At 37.7% G+C, this 21019-nt stretch overlaps 1 protein-coding gene and 1 non-coding gene across 2 annotated transcripts in view; one reads left to right on the top strand and one right to left on the bottom strand.

Moving 5' to 3' along the window:
* Chsy1 (chondroitin sulfate synthase 1) overlaps nucleotides 1-21019 on the top strand; it is a 72256-nt gene that overhangs the window by 9490 nt on the left and 41747 nt on the right. The window contains exon 2 of the mRNA XM_005320081.4: nucleotides 7307-7802. Within this exon, the coding sequence (XP_005320138.2) occupies nucleotides 7307-7802 (496 nt within the window). The remainder of the gene's footprint in view (nucleotides 1-7306; nucleotides 7803-21019) is intronic.
* On the bottom strand, nucleotides 3436-3554 carry LOC120887057 (small nucleolar RNA SNORA32). Its single transcript, XR_005730226.1, has one exon. It is a non-coding gene; the product is annotated as a small nucleolar RNA SNORA32 (small nucleolar RNA).

Below are 21019 nucleotides of genomic sequence, written 5' to 3'. Positions count from 1 at the left end.
TTTTAAGCTGACCATATCTTATGATTATTTACCCAGGACAGTGGTTGTGCTATAGATGTAGTGTTACACAGAAATGAATTTTATGTAGTTTTCCCTAAAAATGTCATTTAATAGAAATGGAAAATATGATATCAAGTCCTCACAGGACACAGACATTCTACTAAGTTAGGATTAGGCCAGCAGCATTACTGAACTGTGATTTGACTTGCTGTAGGGGTAGTGGTTAGAGCCTAGAAGAATGTAGAAGTTGCTTGGCACTCTCAGATTTCAGTTGTCTTATCTGGGCTTTAGGAAGAGTTGGGTTTCAGGCCATTGAAAATTGAACTATCTGGCAAGGGCCTTTGGAAATGTCCTGTTGTGTCAGTTAAGAACTGCTGGTAACAAATGTGTTGATAGTCAAGTTGCCATTTACTTGTGGAAACTACAGACCTTTGCCTATTTCTATTACAGAAGGAGGGCCAACTTGCTTGGTCAGCAAAATTTCCTTAAATTCTTTAAAATTATTAATGTGCCCCTTCCCTCCCTAAGGGTGAATTATGAATTATGTTCCAGAACTTATTCACAGGTGGAGTTCTTTAAGATAAAATTACCTAATTGAACAGATAACAATTTCTTAAGATTGGGGGGTTTACAAAGACTTCATGCTGAGAGATGTCCCTTAAAACACCATCATTTAGATCAGCAAAGAATAGCATGTTGTTTTTCTCTGGGTTACCTAAAAGGGAGCAGATAATAATTGGGTGGAGTTACTTTGAGACTGTAGAGGGGCCTTTAAAGATGGTTGAAAATTAGATTATCTGTTTTTAAAATTAATTTTTTTCTCTTCTTGGGCAAATTACACCACTTGAAATCACAGTTGAGACATTAAGTGCAACTGTGATAGGCATGTTGCTAGTGCTTACTGTTCTGAGTTCTGTCTGGGGCATGTGAGGAAGCAGGGCCAGGTGAAATATTAAAGAGTCTGGTGTTTTAAGCAGAAATACCTAAAATTTAAAGTCTTATAAGACTTATATCTTGTAACACTGAGATTGAGAATAAAACAAAATTCTAATAAAGTACATAGCTTAAGGGTTGGGATTTTAAGCTAGATGTGTGAGAAGCATTTTCCACAATAGCTTCATTCCAGTTAGCAGTCTTGCAACTGACTATTCTGTGTTCGGTCTACACTTCCCTCTCTCACTTTTTCTTTAACTACATTATTGTATTTACAAGTTCCTGTTTACCCTCATAATAAATGATACTAATATAGTGCCAGGCAGGCTTCTAAGCACTTTACATGTAACAATTTATTTAACCCTTGAAACCATTTGATAAGGCAGATACTGTTATTCCCAGTTTATAGGTCAGGAAACTGAGGCACAGAGTAATTTACCAAAGTTGAGCCAGTATTCTTTTTTTTTTTTTTAAAGAGAGAGTGAGAGAGGAGAGAGAGAGAATTTTTAATATTTATTTTTTAGTTCTCGGCGGACACAACATCTTTGTTGGTAGGTGGTGCTGAGGATCGAACCCGGGCCGCATGCATGCCAGGCGAGCGCGCTACCGCTTGAGCCACATCCCCAGCTCGAGCCAGTATTCTTATCCCAGCATCATGATCCCAGAGTCCATGCATTGTAGATTGCCTCTTTAATAGGTTGTTTCTTTGAAGTGAGGAATTAGTTACTTCATCTTCCAAATAATACTATGGGGCTTTTGTATTTTCAGTTTTTTGGGTTGGCTACTTTAGCACTACTTTGAACTTGGTCTGTTTTTAGTACTCATATTTCAGTTTAGAAGCACCATATGTATGAACAAGCTAAAGTTAAGTAGCTGTTATTCCTCATCCTTTCAAAATCAGTCATAAAATGGTACAGACTATTTAGCTTTGAATTACATTTCAGAAGTATATGGACAGTAGTATATTTCAACTCCAGTGAACCTGTGAATTTTCCTTCTGGATAATTGTTTTCTTGTTCTTTGAGTCAGTTTTCTATAGGTTGGAATTGTAGGAAGTATGACTTGGGGTATGAAAAGTGGTGAGAAGCTTATCTGGAAATGATTTCTGCCCTTTTGCAAATACATATGTGTCATCTTTAATTCACTTATTATATGTGAGTGGTTAATATTCATTCCATACATTTACTTACCTCTGTTATGTGTCAAGCACTGAAATTATTTACATTTTTAAAGAATCGTAACTGCCAAACAAAACAACACTTCTATACAAGGAGAATTCAGAGGGATAGGGTTATGGTTCAGCGGTAGAGTGCTTGCCTCGCATGTGCAAGGCCCTGGGTTCGATCCTCAGCAGACATAAAAATAAATAAATAAAATTAAATTAAAAAAAAGAGAATACAGTAATATTTCTTTTACTTTTTGTACTGGGAATTGAATATAGGAGTGCTTAACCATTGAGCCACGTCCCCAACCCTTTTTTTTTTAATTTCTTTTTTTAATGTTTATTTTTTAGTTCTCAGCAGACTCAACATCTTTGTATGTGGTGCTGAGGATGGAACCTGGGCCTCACACATGCCAGGCGAGCGCGCTACCGCTTGAGCCACATCCCCAGCCCCCCCCAACCCTTTTTGTGTTTTATTTAGAGAGAGAATCTTGCTAAATTGCTTAGAGCCTCACTAAGTTGCTGAGGCTGGCTTTAAATTTGTGATCTTCCTGCTTCAGCCTCCCAGATTACAGGTGTATGCCACCACCACACCCAGCTGAGTCAGGTTTCTTGACTTGAATGAGGTTAGTTTAGTTTTGCCATCACCTTCTGGAGGTTGGAAGAATGCTGGGAAGTCATCGCCCCTCCAGAAGTGACCACATCAAAGGAGCACCTGTGGATTTGTCATACATTCTGTTTAGGTTGCAGTTCATTCACATTTGCCAAGGGACTGGTCCCTTATAGGTGGGTTTGGTTCTCTCCTATATTTCTTTTTCTTTTTTTATTATTTTTTTAATATTTATTTTTTAGTTATAGGTGGACACAATGTCTTTATTTTACTTTATGTGGTGCTGAGGATTGAACCCAGTTAGGGTGAGCACTCTCCCTCTGAGCCCCAGCCCTATCTTTTTCTTTTTTTAATGACAAGAATATAGGGGCTGGGATTGTGGCTCAGCGGTAGAGTGATCGCCTAGCATGGACGGGACCCGGGTGTGATCCTCAGCACCACATAAAAATAAATGCATTGTGTTGTGTCCATCTACACCAAAAAATAAATTAAAAAATATTTAAAAAAATAAGAATACAGAAGACAGGGCAATCAAGAGTGAGTTCTGGAGCCATGTCAGAGTTAGCTCTACACCAAACTGGTGTAAAAAAGTGTGTGTTGTGTGAATTTGTAAGGCCACAGAAAGCTAAGTATCTACCATGGTGAGAATTTGAATGTTTTGTAACATAGAACATCTCATGTGACTTGCGGTTTTATCTATGTCTAGGCTATAGACAAAACAAGTATATGTAAATGTTCCCGATAGGTTGACTGTTAGCAAAGTAGCTGATAGAAAACCTAATGGGAATTTTTTATGGTCATGTCCACAGCAAATGAGAAACTGCATTCTAAAAGCCTTAGTAATGACCATTTCTCTTATAGTTCTCTTTCTTTTTTTCGCTCATTCTTTCTTTCTTGGTACTGGGAATTGAACTCAGGGGCACTTGACCAGCCCTACTTTTTAAATTTTATTTAACTTTGACTGAGTTGCTTAGTGCTTCACTATTGCTGAGGCTGGCTTTGAACTTACAATTTTCCTTGTCTCAGCCTCTGAGCCACTGGGATTACAGGTGTGCGCCATTGTGCCACCCCACCCCACTTTCTTCTTTTTTTTTTTTTTTTAAGGAAAATAGTTTTTGTGAAAATGAATGTATGTGATATAGCATTTAATGCTGCAGAGTTATGAATTTTTTTTAAAGAATAAAAAGTGGTATAGAATAGTAGTTCTGTTTAAAATCCATAAGGCATTAAGGGGAAACATTAGCAACTACTTTGTTGTATCTATTCTAAAATGCACTTTCTCCCCTGACATTTTAACATCTCTGAAATTTGGATGCATCTTATAGATATTGGCATGATGGGATTATAATTGGTGGTATTTTTTTCTTGATAGATGAAATGGTACATCTTACAATTAACATTCTAGATTTGATGAAAAGGAAATGTTTAGCAGAAAGTTGAATCCCATCAGATTTTTCTTTTGCTTAAAGAAGTGTGAAGTTATTATGTATTTCTTAGATTTTGATTGAGAAATGAAGCCAACTACTTCATTGAAAATTTATTTTCCAAGAGTACTTTATTGTAAATTGTTTCTAAAATTACAAAAGTAATACTATGTTTTAGAATTTCATAGTTCAGTTGGTAGAGTGTTTGCCTCCCATGCACAAGGCCCTGGGCTCAATCCCCAGCACCACCAAAAAAAAAAAAAAGAATTTCAGTTTTGCAAAATGAAAAAAGTTCTAGGGATGGATGGTGGTAATAGTTGCATCACAACAATGTGAATTATCTAATACTACTGAACTATATACTTTTTAAATTTTTTTGGCACTGGGAACTGAACCCAGGGTTGCTTTACTATTCAGTTACATCCCAAACTCTTTTAAATTTTTTTTTTTTTAATTTAAGACAGGGCCTCGCTGAATTGCTTAGCACCTTGATAAGTTGCTGAGGTTGGCCTCAAACTTGTGATCCTTCTTCCTGCAGCCTTCCAAAATGCTGGGATTATAGGTGTATGCCTCCAGTGCCCAGCTTGAACTGTATACTTAAAAATGCTTAAGATGTTAAACTTTATGATATGTGTATTTTATCAGTTAAATTTTTCTCAAAGCTAAGTGATATGATATTTATGAAAGTTTCCCCTTAATACAGAGATACATAGACTAAGAAACAATGACAGTCTTCTTTATCCAGTTTAGCCTCTCTAAATTTTGCTAGTTCTATACTCTTTCTCAGAGGTTTGGAATATATTTTCAGATACATATATCTATATCTATATCTATATATATCTATATCTATCTATCTATATCTATCTATCTATATATATATATATGTTTGTTTGTTTGTGGTTTTGGGGATTGAATCCAGGGGTGCCCTTAACCACTAAACTACCTCCCCAATCCTTTTTAGTTTTTATTTGTATTTATTTTAATTTTTTATTTTTGGTACGGGGGATTGAACCCAGAGGTACTTAACCACTGAGACACATCCCCAACCCTTTTTCAATATTTAATTTAGAGATTGGGTCTCACTGAGTTGCTTAGGGCATCGATAGGTTGCTGAGGCTGACTTTGAACTTGGAATCCTCCTGCCTCAGCCTCTTGAGCCTCTGTGATTACAGGTGTGTGCTACCATGCTTAGCATCTTTTCAGATATTTTTCTCTTAAGACTTTGCACTAAAGATGTGTATATGTTTAATTTTATCTGCGAAGTCACTTTTTACTATACAAATACTATTATTAGCAGTTAAGTTAAAATAAAACAGAGGAGAATATTATTTGGAAACTGCTTTTTTAATTTCATTAAGATTAAATTTACTACACATCAAGCACCCCTACTGTGGAAATCCAAAATGCTCTGATACATGATAAAACTTGAGTGCAGTGTTCAATTCTGCCAGGGTCAGATTTCAGAGCACTTTGGACTTTTGGATTAGATTTGCTCAACTGGTAGTCTGTGTACCTATTCCAAAATCAAAAAAAAAAAAAAAAAAAAAAAGCTCCAAATTTCAAACACTTCTGGTCCCAAGCATCTCAGATAAGGGATACTCAACCTATATTTCATTTATTCTCCATTATATGTATTTCCTGAAAGTAGTCTATGTAAATAAATTGTAGTAAATTACTTCAGTTCTAAGTAGATAGCCTAAGTACAAGGTAAAGGGCATGTGATAGCCTTAAATCAGTTGTTTGGTATAAGGATGCTTTTGTTTCCTCTTAATTGATCCTTAGTCTTTCCTTGATCCTGTGTATCTCTGGCTTCCTTCAACCCTCTACTCTGCTTCTGGGGATTTCATCTGTCCTCTACTCCATTACCTTTGGTGACTTCTGGTGGTTTTTTTAGTATAAAGGCCCACATGTCTGGCAAGTTCTGGAGGACCTGCAGAGTTTTCCCTACTTGACAACTCTCCACACTTCCACGCTCTTACATCCTGGTCTGCCTTGGTGTCTTTGATGGTCACCCTGTCTAGGGAAGCATTCTCTATCTTACAGGTCTTGTTCACTTGAAGTAATTCTTTCAGGGAGCTTATTTTAGTTCTTGGTAATATGTACATGAGTGAATGTCCTATAATGTCTCTCTTCTAATGTCAGCTCAACGTGTTGGGTGATGTTTTGTTCACCATCACATTCATTTTTCTTGGCACATGTTTGGCACTTGATCAGTGTTCAAAGAAAATTTACTGAATGAATAATTTGACTCTTTTCTTTTGGTACCAGGGATTAAATCCAGAGGTGTTTACCCACTGGGCTATATATCCAGCCCTTTTTTATATTTTATTTAGAGATAGGGTCTTGCTGAGTTGCTTTTTAGGGCCTCACTAAATTGCTGAGATTGACTTTGAAATCACAATCCTCCTTGTTCAGCCTCCCAAGCTGCTGGGATTATAGGTATACACCACAATTTGACTTCTTTTTCTTTTCTTTTCTTTTTTAAAATATATTTTATTAGCTATATATGGACACAATATCTTTATTTTTTATGTAGTGCTGATGATCGAACCCACATGTGCGAGGCAAGTGCTTTGCCACTGAGCTACAGCCCAAGCCCCACAATTTGACTTCTTGTAGCTTGTTTTATAGAGTTGAGGAGTTGGTCATTAGGAGTTGATATATCAGAAATTAACCTGACTATCCAGGTCTTGGTGTCTGACAGTTTGGTTTTCAGTGAAACTGAACTGCAACTATTTTAACACTTCATCCTTCGTTTTTGTTGGGTTCTTTTAAAAAAATGAATTTGGAGCTGGGCATGATGGTACACATCTGTAATTCCAGTATCTCGGGAGGCTGAGGCAAGATGATCCACAAGTTCAAAGCCAGCCTCAGCAATTTAGCAAGGCCTTAAGCGACTTAGCAAGAACCTGTCTCAAAATAAAAAAATTTAAAAAAAAGAGGCAGGGGGCTGGGAATGTAACTGAGTAGTTAAGCATGCCTGGGTTCAATTTGTAGTTCGAAAAAAAAAAATTGGATTCTGCAGTATCTGGGAGCCCAGGCTTCCATTAAGAAGAATCAAACAAACCAAGAAAATCAAGCAATCATATGTAGTGGTTCAAAATGAACAGATATATGAATTTCTAAAAATAAGCCTGGAATAAACTGTTTTCTAATTGATATTTATTTTAATTCCAGAACATGGTCCAAGACAATTCCTGGGAAAGTGGAATTCTTCTCTAGTGAGGGTTCAGACACATCTATACCAATTCCAATAGTGCCACTAAGGGGCGTGGATGACTCCTACCCACCCCAGAAGAAGTCTTTTATGATGCTCAAGTACATGCATGACCACTACTTGGACAAGTATGAATGGTTTATGAGAGCAGATGATGATGTTTACATCAAAGGAGATCGTCTGGAGAGTTTCCTGAGGAGTTTGAATAGCAGTGAGCCCCTGTTTCTCGGGCAGACAGGACTGGGCACCACAGAAGAAATGGGGAAACTGGCCCTTGAGCCTGGTGAAAACTTCTGCATGGGGGGGCCTGGTGTGATCATGAGCCGGGAGGTGCTTCGGAGAATGGTACCACACATTGGCAAGTGTCTCCGGGAAATGTACACTACGCACGAGGATGTGGAAGTAGGAAGATGTGTCCGGAGGTTTGCAGGCGTACAGTGTGTTTGGTCTTATGAGGTAAGAGCAGAAATCTTTATTATAGGAAAGACTGTTAATTTTGTCATTAGTTCTGAATCAGTTGTAGGAAATTAATGATAATCCTTTTCAAGGGTTAAAATTAGTATAAATTGGGGCTGGGGATGTGGCTCAAGCGGTATGGCGCTTGCCCAGCATGCGTGCGGCCAGGGTTCGATTCTCAGCACCACATACAAAAACAAAGATGTTGTGTCCACCAAGAACTAAAAAATAAATATTAAAAAAATTAAAAAAAAATTAGTATAAATTATACATTTTTAGCCTCTGGTTTTTGTTTTTTTTCTTCCTAAGGTTTGAGTTCCCCTTAATACCTTTTCTCTTGGTCTTAGCTTTTGAAGCATGCCTTCCATACCTTTGTCATAATACTTTGGTTGATGAATAATGACACTTGGGGCTTAAATAACACTAGTGGTTTGCTGATGGTCATAGTGACATTTTCATGATTTTTTAGAAAATCATTTTATCTGATTTCTGCTGACTCCACAGATAAAATTGAGCATTCTAATCTGGACATGATGACCTACATAGAGTAGAAATTTACATATTTTGAATTTACAAAATGATTAATAATGTGAAATGCATTTGGCTTTGCATTTGTTTTGAACTTTAGGGCTTGGGTAGAGTGTGTACTTAGCATACATGAGGCTTGGAGTTGCATCCCCAACACCATAAATAAACAAATATTTTGAACCTTGACTTTTTGGATAGTTGTTATAACCTGTATGTTTATAATGTAGTTCCTTTCAGATGAGGTGGTAGGCAGTTTCTGAGTTACCTTGACATGCACATGAAACTTGTTTATTTATTTATTTATTTTTGGTTTGTTTTCTCTAAAACCTGAGCTTTTTGAAGGAAATCTACTTGTGGTTGTTTTCTAATTAATAGTTCTAGAGGATATGAGTTAGCTTTTTTACTTTTTCTGTTTTTATTGGCAGATGTGTACCTCTTGTCTGCAGTTGCAGGATCTAACAGTGAAAAAAATGGTTTAGGTTGTGTTGTGTTTAGATCGATAAACTACTTGTAGTTGTGAAGAGCAGAGGGAATTGCTAGGCCTTTTGCCCAAGAAAAAGAATGTACTTTCTGATGTGAACTGTTACCTCTTTCGGAGTTAATTTTCTACAATACTTGAGTGAAGAACTGATGTTCTTGTCTCCCCCCCACACACTTGCTTTTAAACGTCTTATAATCACTCTGTTAGATTTGTTTGAACTTTTAGGGAGGTAGACATTTTCAAGTGCATAGGAAATGGTCTTCGTGTAATTTTTAATTTTAAATTTGCAAAGGTGTTTTAAAATGCTAGGTGTGATCTGAATGAATCCCTTAATCTTCATGTGCCTATACCACTCCTCCCACCTGTTCCATTATGTAGGTGTTTTGCTGGCTGGGCCAGGAGGATCTCTGTTTTCATGGATTTTTGCAAGAGGAAGGCCATTTGGGGATTTTATGCTGTATTAAGCAAAATACTGCAGTATTTCTGCATTTTCTCTATCCTTAATTAAGTAGATACAGCCTTAAAATATTTCATCGGTGCTGAAATATGTAATGCTTTAGGTAGTTTGGGACACTTTCTCCTGACCCTTATCTCTGAGAAGGGAGCCCTCTTGGTAGATTTGTAGAGGACGTGCCTACTTCTGAGAGAGAATTGTTTTTCAAAATGTCTTACTGTAGTTATATTTGCATCTTAAATACTGCTAAGTAGATAGACACCATTAAAGCCAGTATCTTGAGTTAAAACAAGAACTTTGATACAGCACCAGTTCCAAGATATAGTTGTAAAGTAGTGTCCTGGGACTGCAGGAATTGGAAGACTGGGGGATAGTTTTCTTTTTTAAAAGTAATTTAACTTTAAGGTTTCCAACACCCTAGACAGGGATGCCTGGGATCATCCTGTGTGAACGACTGGAGCCACCTTTTAGACTTGACACATCTGCAAATGGCCTCATTAGTAAAAGGGGACCTGGTTGGTGAGGAAGCTCTCTCCTTGGATGCTTCCCTTTCTCCCTGCCTTACAGTTGGGTCAGCCAACAGCAGTAGGGAGGATCTCCCTGGGAATGTGGGGCAGTCAGTCAGGGTGTTTCTGCTGCTTTGCATAAATGCCTTATGATGACAGGGCTCTTACTAGATACTGCTGGCTTGCTCTCCCTGGTCTTAGGCCAGGTGGCTCTGTTACCAGCAGTGCTGACTGTTCTTTTTTCTCTCCTGTGAGTTGCCTGTTCGTAGTTTTGGCCACTTTTCTGTTGGAATGTTATCTGTCTTAGGGTTTTGTTGGAGTGCTTTATTTTGAACAGTGTCTTCTCTCAGACCATGATTTGTCTTTTTATCTTCATTGTGAAATTTTTATTATAGGCAAATTGTGAATCTAATTTATCATTCTTTTCCTTGATGTTCTCCCCCAACTCTCCCTTTTTTGGGGATAATCTTGTTTAAGAAATTATTCCCTTTCTGAAGTCACAAAGATTTTCCCCTATGTATTTTTCTGTATGTTTAAAATTTTGCCTTACATATGTGGTTCTTCATTATCATTTTAAAGAATTATGTCCATTGGGATATTTACCATTTTGTTAGTTTTTTTCTTTCTTTTGGTAAGGCCTTAAGAACTTGTAAATTATTAGAATTTATCATTGTGTTCACCATTCAGACAAGATGGATCTTTCATGTTAGTAAGGAATTTTCATTAAACATCCTGTAAATCTTGTTTCTTTATTAAAGCTTACATAAGAAAATTTTGAGGTAGAGTCTTATGGTAAAGACAGTTATGTTAAGCTTTGGGTCTTGGAAGGTACTTATTTTGCTCAATTGTAAACCTAGCCAGAAGGTGTGATTTTTTTTTTTCACAAATAGAAATAATGCCTTGGATAATATCTACATAATTGACTCAAGAGTCATGAGGAACAACCATCAAAATCAAAACCCAAATTTATTTCTAAGCTTATTTTGATTACTACTGGTAGTTATTTATTAATAAATAAATGACTTTTAAAACTTCACTTGGTAATAATTTTAGACTCACAGAATTTATGGGAAAGTTGAGAATATGGGCCTGGAGCCACTATTAAATACTGGAAAAGTCTATAGGAGTTTATCTATAGCAAGGTCTGATTGCCCTTGTCACTGGGTGTTGGCATCATTAACTCAAGTTTTACAAGATTTTTCTGAGAAACATGATAAAAAAATTTGAAAAGCTAACTTGTTTTATTTAAGCAAATATTAATTTTGTTCTTTAAAAAAGGGAACAAAAAGAATATTTACCCACATAATCTATTGGTTTTATGTTTTAGTTTTTAATTGGCGTATTCCTGTGGAAAAAACGTATAGATTGTTAAGTGTAGAGCTCTGTGGATTTTCACAAACTGAACACAGTTGGGTAACAAGCACCCAAATCTTTCACTTATTTTAATACAGTCTTTGACTTGTAAAAAAAAAAAAAAAAAAAGGCATTTGGGGTAAGATAATTATTACTAAAGAAATTTGGAGATAGACATAGATGGATTTAATACTTTTTCAAAAGTTATTGATTTTAATGATTAATGTTGTCACATGGTTCAGAATTCAAAATGGAAAGAGTTTACAAGGATAAATCTCTCCACTTCTCTCTCAATGGGTTTCTAAGATGAGTCAGTTCCTCAGCGTGCAGAGAGGCACCAGGAGGTGTCACAGGGTATATCACATCATGAACAAATCATTTAGTTTATGTATCTTTCCCCTTTTACACGAATGCATGTTAATATACTATTTATAGCTTGCTATTTTTCACTTAAATTTCTTGGAACATTTTCTGTGTGGTTCATCACCTTTTACAAATGTCCCTTAAGTTCTTTTCAGCAGTTTTTCTAATCAGTCATTTAGCATAACACTTCCCAACCTTTTTCACATCATGGTACTCTCACACACTGGGAGACTGACTTCAAGGGCTTCTACCCCAGCCCCTGTCTGCTGCAACCACCCCTAACCCCATACCACCCCAGAACTGGAGCAGTGGCAATCTGGCACACCTGAACTTGTTCATAATATACCTTATGCCAAGGTACACCAGTTATGATGCTTGATGTTAGCTGAACTAGTAGGAAAATTGCAAAAGATTGAAACATGAATGGCTTTCTTTTTCTTCCACAAAGACTTTCTATACAAAGTTGAGGAGACAAAGATAAATATGTTCACAAAAAGGAAGAAAAGTAAAGTATGAGACCCCGTGATACTAATTTTAAATTAAAGAAACTATAAGGAAGGCAAGATCGATGATGTTCTTTTTTTGGCAAGGCACATTATCTGTGGAAACCAAAGTTTACAGCAAAATATATAAAGAAGAAAAGATCTTTATTTGGCTGATTTATAAAGGCATATTGAACATTGTAACATCAGAAACCTGGGGTTTTTTTTTATTCTTTACTAATAGAAGAAATAATATCTCCTAACTGGTAGTTGTCACGGAGATGATTCATGTTGGCTTCCTCCTCATTTAGGCTGCCCAACCATCTCACCTACCAGAGAACCCAGCAGCTCCCCACCCTGTGGCCAGAGTAGATGTACCACAGACCACACACTAATGCTTTACGGTACTTCTCATGCTTACACTGAGCCTTATTCTTTTGTTCTAGAGGTTTCGAAGTTCAGCTATTCAGCCTCTACTAGATTAGAAGTGGCAAATTATCACCCCTAAAAGGGAACTACTGTACAAAGACTATCAGCAGTGAGCAGGAAAGGCATGAGGGGAAACTGAAAAATTAGAGAAAGTGAGCCACACAGCAGTCTAAGACCAGTCATTGTGCTGTGGAATTCTAGTTTCATTCCATTGTGGTTGGCAAATGTACTTTGTATGATTTCAATTATTTTAAAATAATTGTAATATTTTTATGCCTAACATATGTTCTGTCCTGGAGAATGTCCCATGTGTACTTGAGGAATGCTGCTGTTGTGTGGAATGTTCTGTAGATGATTGTTAGGTTTAGTAGCTTTATGTTGATCAAGTTTTCTGTTTTCTTGTTGATTTTTTTTTTCTGGTATTCTAGTCATTATTGAAAGTAGAGTATTGAAGTTTACAATATTGTTGAATTTTCTTTTTCCTTTCTGTTATGTCAATTTTTTCTTCATTTTGGGGGATTTGTTTTTAGGTATATAAAAACAGTACCTAAATATACTTTGGAATGTTTGTATGTACTGTATTTCCTCATGAATTGGTCCCTTTATTATTGTAAAATTCTTTTTTTGTCTCTGATTACAGTTTTTGTCCAAAGTTTATTTTGTCTGATATTAATATAACCATTTCACTTGATTGGCAGATCTTTTTCTGCCTTTTTAGTTTTAAAGTGTATCTTTGAATCTTAAGTGTATTTCTTGTAGATAGCGTATAATTGAATAATTTTTAAGTCCATTCTGCCAGTTCTGCCTTGTAAATGGAGTGTTTAATTCACTTTCATTTAATGTAATCACTGAGAAGGTAGGACTTATGTCTGCCATTTTGCTATTTGTTTTCTGTATTTTTTTGAAGTTCTGCTCTTTTTCAGTACTTTTATGTTTAACATATTTTCTAGTGTAGCATTTTAATTCTCTTGTCATGTCTATTTCTATATTTTGTTAAAAAGCTATTTTCTTAGTAGTTTCCCTGAGGGTTACAATTAATATCTTAGTAAAGATTAAAATCAACTTAATAACAACAGAAAAACAAAAATTTTTGCTCCCGGACAGATCCATCACCTGAGTCACCTTTGTGCTGTTGTTGTCATACAAATCATATCTCCATACTTTGTTTGCCCGTCAACACAGATTTATAGTAATTGCTTTATGCAGTGGTTTTTAAAACAAGATTAGAAAAATACATTTATGCTGTCTTTTCTATTTACCTATGTAGTTACCATTATTGGGTTCTTTATTCATATTGATTCAAGTTGTTGTATAGTGTCCATTCATTAAGCCTGAAAGAGTTCCTTTACTTTTTCTCTTAAGGTAGGTTTTGCTAATAATGAATTCTGTTTTTATCTGGGGATGTCCTAATTTCTTATTCACTTTTGAAGGATAATTTTGTTAGATGCAGACTTTTTTGGTTGGCAATGTTTTTTTAGCACTTTGAATGGAGGCTTTCTGCCATCCATGATATCTATAAGAAATCAGTTGTTAATCTTACTGATGATGATCCCTTTATGTGATGAGTTGCTTTTCTTGCTGCTTTCAAGATTTTCTCTTTGGTTTTCCAGTTTGATTATGATGTGCCTAAGTGTGGATCTCTCTATCATTCTTGGAATTTTTTGAGCTTATGTATGTGGGTTGCTTTTCATTAATTTTGGGAATTTCTCAGCCAATATTTCTTCCAAGTATTTTTTTCTGCTGAACTGCCCCCTCCCCCGCCCGCCCCCCCCATTTCCATCATGCATATGCTGATTCATTTTTCTTTGTTCAATTTTTTTTCCCCAGTCTCCAGACTGGATAATATCAGTTGACCTGCCTTGAGGTTCACCGATTCGATCTTCTGCCTATTTGAATTTCAGATATTGTACTTTTCTCTCTTGTTTTTGGTGCCGGGGATTGAACTCAGGGGCACTTGACCACTGAGCCACATTCCCAGTCCTTTTTTGTGTTTTAATTTAGAGAAAGGGTCTCACTGAGTTGCTTAGGGCTTAGCTTAGGGTCTCAGTCAAGTTTGAGGCTGTCTTTGAACTTGCAGTCTTCCTGCCTGGGCCTCCCAAGCTGCTGGAATTGCAGGTATGTGCCATTGCGCCCAGCAAGATGTACTTTTCAATTCCAGAATTTCTGATTGGATCTTTTAAAAAGTAATAATTTCTATCCCTTATGTTTTCTTACTTCTTCCCATGTCTCATAATTTTTGTTGGAAACTGAGCATTTATTATCATTTAATTCTTATGACTTTGTAAATCAGGTTCTTTTCCGTCTCTGTCACATTTTTGCTATTTGTTTAGTGACGTTTTAGAACTAGTTCCATAAAGTCTTTATTCTTTTCTGTGTGCCACTGAAGTCTCTGTTCAATTTGCTAAGTGTTCAACTAATGTTTTGGCAGAGATTTCCTTGAACTGATAAGTCTCCCAGTTTTTTTTTTTTTAATGCTAATGGGCCTTTATTTTATTCATTTATTTATATGCGGTGCTGAGAATGGAACCCAGTTCCTTACAGGTATGCTAGGCAAGTGCTCTATCACTGAGCCACAACCCCAGACCCTCTCCCAGTCTTTTTTTTTTTTTTCCAGAGAGCTCTGCACACCTTTTGGCACTTGCCCTTAACGGGCAGGCAGTTGACAACTCTGCCTTAGTCTTCACTTCCTTCTTATGCAGAGCCTCAAAGTAGCCAGAGATGAGAACTTAGGACTTTCTCAGGTCTTTCCTAACCATATGCACAACCCCACTTATGAGTGTGGCATTCCACATTCCCAATATTTTCAGTGAAGCTTTTCAAAGTCCCATTTGGACATCCATTGCCTAGCTTTTCTTTTAAAGCTTTTTAGTTGTCTTTTGCTAAAAAAACACAGAAAAGCAAGGAAGGGCTGGGTGATAGAGCAGGGGAGGATGAGTTAAGGGGACAGTATGGAGAAACTTTGATAGCCTGGGTTACCCTATTTAAAGGCATTTAGATTTTTGGACTATTATAGACAAAATCACAATGGTACCCTTTCACACACACCACTACCCCTTTCTCCCTATTCTTCCAGCCATATTAACAGCAGTGGGTTGTGTGGATTAGAGGCCAGCAGTAAACCTCAAGTAAGAACAAGGGAAGAAATCAGAGATGATGGAAACAAAGACATTTTGACTAGAGATTAAACTGACACTTTAAAGCTAAAACTAAATGATATTTTAAAATATCTTTTCTTTTGTTTCTGCAGTTGGTGATTTTGCAAATGTCTGTTTATGTACACTGACGATAAATCATTCTTAAGACAACTTTTGAGGGTTTATATGAACTATAACTTAAGGTTTTTCTAACAAACTAATTAGTTTTTTTTAAAAGTAATTACAAAGAATTAATTACTATGGTGGCTTATAAACATCACAAATTCTTTGATAATTTTCCCTCCTGGAATATAGAACTTAATTTCCCTCCTCTTAACCTGTAGGCTTGTCTTAGTGGCTCACTTCTTGGCTCACTTAGTGGCTTACCTACCATAAGTCATCTTCAAGTCGTATACTCACCAGTGTGATGAAGTGAGGACACTTCACTTCCTTTTAGTCTTCCCTGGAAACATAACCCTTGCCTAGTCAGGAGGAAACGTGCATCAGATCCAAGGTGTGGGACTTCCTATAAGGTGTGACCTTTGTTTTTCCAGAGTGCCAAGGTCATGAAAAGCAAGGAAAGACTGAGAAGCTCAGAGTGGAGACATGATGACTCAGTGTAGCCTGGGGCCCTGGATTGAAAGAGAAAAGGGACGTGTGAGTGGGAAAGCTGGTGAAGTGTAAATAAAGTCTTCAGGGAATAGTGTTATTTAAATATTACTTTTTTCATTTGATATGTGTGCCATAGTTAAATACGCTGTTAAGAGTAAAGCTGGGTGAAACAGGGAGGGCGAGTTTCTTCACTGTGTTTACAACTTTTAAAATATAAGTGATTTCAAGATTAAAAAGACGAACTCAGAGACGTCTACTTGAACACAAGGGATGTTGCTCTGCCTGCCCCTGTATCCTCTGGGCTGCCCTGTGCCATGGGAAACTGTGCAAAGCAATAGAAGACTGGATCCTCTGTGACTCGAGTGGATATTGTACAGGATGTGATTTGTAGCTTATTGACTTCTAGGAAATCTAAAACAGAAAGGTCTTTGTTTGAGAGGGCTGCAGACTTCTAACCCTAATAAAAGAGCTTATCATTTGAGCAAGCTTATAATGTACTGTGTGGTATTACTATAAAAATTTTGTCATGGTACTATTACAGCAAAATTGTTCCTTGGCTAGCAAGAATCCTTCAACATCCACTCAACAATTTAATGCTAACCCTCTTACTGACATCATTAAGCTTAACCCTGTAGTGTTTTACTTCTTCTCACTGAACCCTTGTGGGGGTAAAGAAATCAGTATAGAGTTATTTTCTTTGATCTCTGGAACTTATTTCCAAAGCTTTTCTTTTCTTTCTTTTTTAAAATCTTCCTCTCATAGAAAAATATTATAGTTACTACTTTCTCTTTCATGTTTGTTTGATATCTGTATTTTCCTGCAGCGTGAACTCTGATTTTAAAAACATAAGTCTTTGTTTTATTTATAGTGTGTTTATTAAAGGCAGCAAGATGAATAAAGTTCTATTTCCTTTAATATCAGAGGTGTACCTGTTGGCTTTTTAGGTGTTTATAAATGAATACTGTTATAATTTAGAATTCTTATTGTTTATTAGAGCAAGATGAGTGTGGTTGTCAAAATATTCCAGGTAATGCAAATGTAGATTTCTTTTTAATGGTTAATGTGTTAAAAACAAACTGTGCCTGCTGTGTGACAGGCCTGCTCTGGACATGGGGGGTTGCAGGAGTGAGCCCAGCAAAACTCCTGCTCTCAATATGTGCCGCAGTCTGCCTGGGCACAATTCAGGAGCCACTTGTCAAAAAGAAACAGACTTTATTTTTAGAACTACAAACGCCAAACAAAACAGCTCCTCAGGGAAAAAACCCTCAGAGCCCAACTGCCACCACCGGCTTCCACAAGCCTCTCCTCACACCAACCTCTCAACCTCCCACAATCCTCCTGCTCTTGAGGCCGATTGGCTGGGTCGCATGGGCGGAGCCAAAGAAGTCCCCCAATGAGCAGCTCCGTGGCGGAGCCAATCAGCTAGATGTTGCTGGGCCGCTGTGAGCCAATCATCAGCTGGCAGTCTGAAGGGCAGGGAAACAGCCCAATGAACATCACTGCAGAGGAGCCAATCAGCTAGATGTTGCTGGGGCCAGTGTGAGCCAATCATCAGCTGGCAGTCTGAAGCTTGCTGGCAGCTGGAAGTTTGCTGGGGCCCCTTTGGCTGTGGCTCTCAACATCTCCCCCTCTCTGTTTAAACAACAAGCATGTGGCTTAGGGACCGTGCCTGCCTTAGGTTGTCCAATACTACATATGGTCCTTACCCGTCTTCGGATGAGCTGACCTCAGGGCGTCAGCCTCCTGTCTTAGGTTGGTACCATTGTAATTGGATCTTACCCGTCATTGACTACCGGTCCAGTATACAGCTACACCTGTGGAGAGGTCTGGGGGGGGGTGAGGTTCTTTGCCTCACCTCTGTTGGCCCCCAAATTTTAGCTGAATGATCATGACAAGCAGAAGGGAGGAAGATATACCAAGTCAATTGACGGCTCCTTTTGGGAAAATTGTACCACCGATGATATCATCAGCAAAAATACCCCAACACTACCACAAGTCGCTGCACCAACAAATATGCATCTGCTTATATGTGGAGACAAAATGAGGAGACAGAGACATACATAATAGCAAGTGTCCCTCAATCTTCTGAAGAAGTACAAGCACTAGAGGTGGATAGAGTAGTGGAGGAATGGGGCTGCTAGAGCAGCTGAAAGAGTAAGAAGTGAATTTTTTTTTTTTTTAATCTGGGAAGTATCATTTCAGGCAGAGGGAATGTGATGTGCATGATCAGGACCAGGAGGTGGGTGGATCTTTTGAGTTAGGAACTGGATCTTACGAGACCTCTCCATGATGAGGGTATTGAGTATTAGGCTAAGGGATGGAGGAGTGGGGGGAAAGCCTTGGGAGTCGGGTTCAGGGGCGTGCAGGGATTTAACATTTGCAAACTAGTCCCCTGCTCCTCTGGTTGGTATGTGAGCAGGAAGATTGTTTAGCAGCTCAGTGGTGAGAAGTGATTAGTCAGTGGATGAATTTTGCAGGTAGAGCTTGGAAGGTGGTAATGTGGGAGGATTTTTTCAAAGTGAATATTATCTTCTTTAAAGAGAGAATCCTTTAAAGGGTATGGGTGGATAGTGTGGGAGATGTGCTACAATAATGAAGGGAAACTCTTTTTATCTGCTGATGACTGGTTTGTGGAACAGTGCTTGAGAATAATAGAACTTTGGGTACTAGCCTGAAGACCAGTGGACCACAGAGGGCTGTGGTCAGCATTGCTCCCTTTCCCCCCCACAGACGCTAATTGCTATTTGTTTGGAATTGTAAGCTATGGAGCCTGTGTTGTAGAGGTTTTTATTTATCATGTTTTTTCCCCCTAATAGTCTTGCTGTGTTGTCCAAGTTGATCTTGAATTCCTGAACTGATTCTTTTCAAGCCTCAGCCTTCCATAGGCTAGCATCACTGTGTTTGACTATTTATTATGAAATTTGATGCTCCCTCTATTGATTTAGACTTGTATGGTTTTGTTTAGCTTTAAAGACTTAAGCCTCTTACTCCCATAGAAAAAACACATCCCCAAGAAGCATCTTCACACCCTTTATTAGTTGCTTTAGAAATGTACCATGGGCTCAGCCTTTCTTTTGTAATCGTTAGTCTGTAAAACTCCCTAATAGACTGAAAGCTAAATGATCACCAGGCAATCTTAGTCATTTTGTAACAGTTATTATAGATTTATAGAACTTTTACGTGGTCTTAACAGGAAGGCAGAAGTCAGTATTAAGTTCAGGAGATAAGTTATTGAAAATTGATTCAGTTAAGTCCTGGTAGTAAAGAATTTCTTAGAGATAGATGAGGTTTTAAAGGATATCTTTTGATTTTGTTATCTGGAGAAAACCTATTTAAAGTGTATTCTAACCCAATTTTCTCTCCCCTAAAACAGGGTCACATAACTTGTCTAGGGTTGTACTGCTTGTGAAGAGAAAAATTTAGAATTTGAGTCCAGGCAATCTACTGCAGGGCCTGCAGTTTTAACTGTAATGATCATGTTTTCTTTATAATATTGCACTCGAAATATTGCAAACTTTTTTTCGCTGTTGTAAATATTACCAGTATTCATTTAAAAAGAATCCATAAAGTTCAGTTGTGAGGAATTTTAGACAAAAGGAAAATCTTTAGGGTTCTTGTATTTCTTTGGGATATTTTTAGTGTGCGCATACATTTACGAGAATGTTCAAGGTAACAGGTATTGTGGTACTCGGTTGGTTGGTTAGAGTCTTGCTAAAGTAGTAACTTAAATGGATTAAAGTAGTGAATAGCAACCAATGAACAAACAAGAGGTATTTGATCTTAGGAATTTTTCAGTATTCCTGGGTCAGTTTCTTAAAGTCCTTAGTGTTAAAATTCCTGTACAGTCTCTTTAAAGATGCTGGTCAGACTCTTTCTTAAGCCCTCTGAATTCTCTGACCTTGATGAAAGCATTCATGACCTCTGTAGCTGAGGATGGTGCTTTCTACATTAACAGCTGAGTTCATGTGTATTTGGTGGTAATCCCTGTAAGAAAGAAAAAAACCTGTCATTGTCATTCAGAACTAATTTTGTAGGGGAAATCCATTTGATATCATTTTGACTTACAGCATGTGTAGTCAATTGGTCTATTTACCCAAGTTCTGGGTAAATAGTGCCTTACTGGGAAAAGGGGTCTTTGGAGATAGATTTAAGCTGAGACTCTGAGGTGAGGGTATTACCCTGGATTATCCTGGTGGGCCCTAAATGTCATCACAGTTTTTGTTTTTGTTTTTTTTAATTGAGAGAGACAAAGAGGGGGATAAAAGACAAAAAGGTTGGTGAAGTAGTACATAGTGGCAGCACATGCCTATAGTCCCAGCTACTCAGGAGGCTAATGCAGGAGGATCTCAAATTTGAGACCAGCCTGGGAGCAAGATCCATCCTGTCTTGAAATAAAAATTTTAAAAAGGAGTTGAGATGTAGCTTAGTGGTAGAGTGTCCTTGGGTTCCATCTCCAGTCCCCCTCCCTCCTACAAAACCATGTGAAAAAATTAGAGATAGGAGTCATGCAGCCATGAGCCCAGGAATGCTGGCAACCACCAGGAACTGGAATGAGCCAGGCTTTCTCAGAGAGGGGGCAGCTCTGCCAGGTCTCAGACTTGTAATGTCCAGAATTGTGAGGGTATCTGTTTTTCAAGCCGCCAAGTCTGTGGCAATTTGTTATAGCAGCCTGAAAACAAATACAGAATGCTACCCAGAGTGTGGCCCCTCAAGATGTAAGGACAAGGGCTCTATGGCCCCATCATGGAGCTGCGCACCTGTAGGAGAACCATGTTCTCTAAACTTGTTGCATCTCTTCTAAAAGGTGATTAAAACCTGTCTTGCAGGTATGTTGTATTAAGTATCTGGCACAGGAGAAGCACTCAGTAGTAGTTT

Source organism: Ictidomys tridecemlineatus, chromosome 5 (assembly GCF_052094955.1).
Source record: "Ictidomys tridecemlineatus isolate mIctTri1 chromosome 5, mIctTri1.hap1, whole genome shotgun sequence".
Classification (NCBI taxonomy): domain Eukaryota; kingdom Metazoa; phylum Chordata; class Mammalia; order Rodentia; family Sciuridae; genus Ictidomys; species Ictidomys tridecemlineatus.
This window is presented reverse-complemented; position numbering and strand designations above follow the sequence as displayed.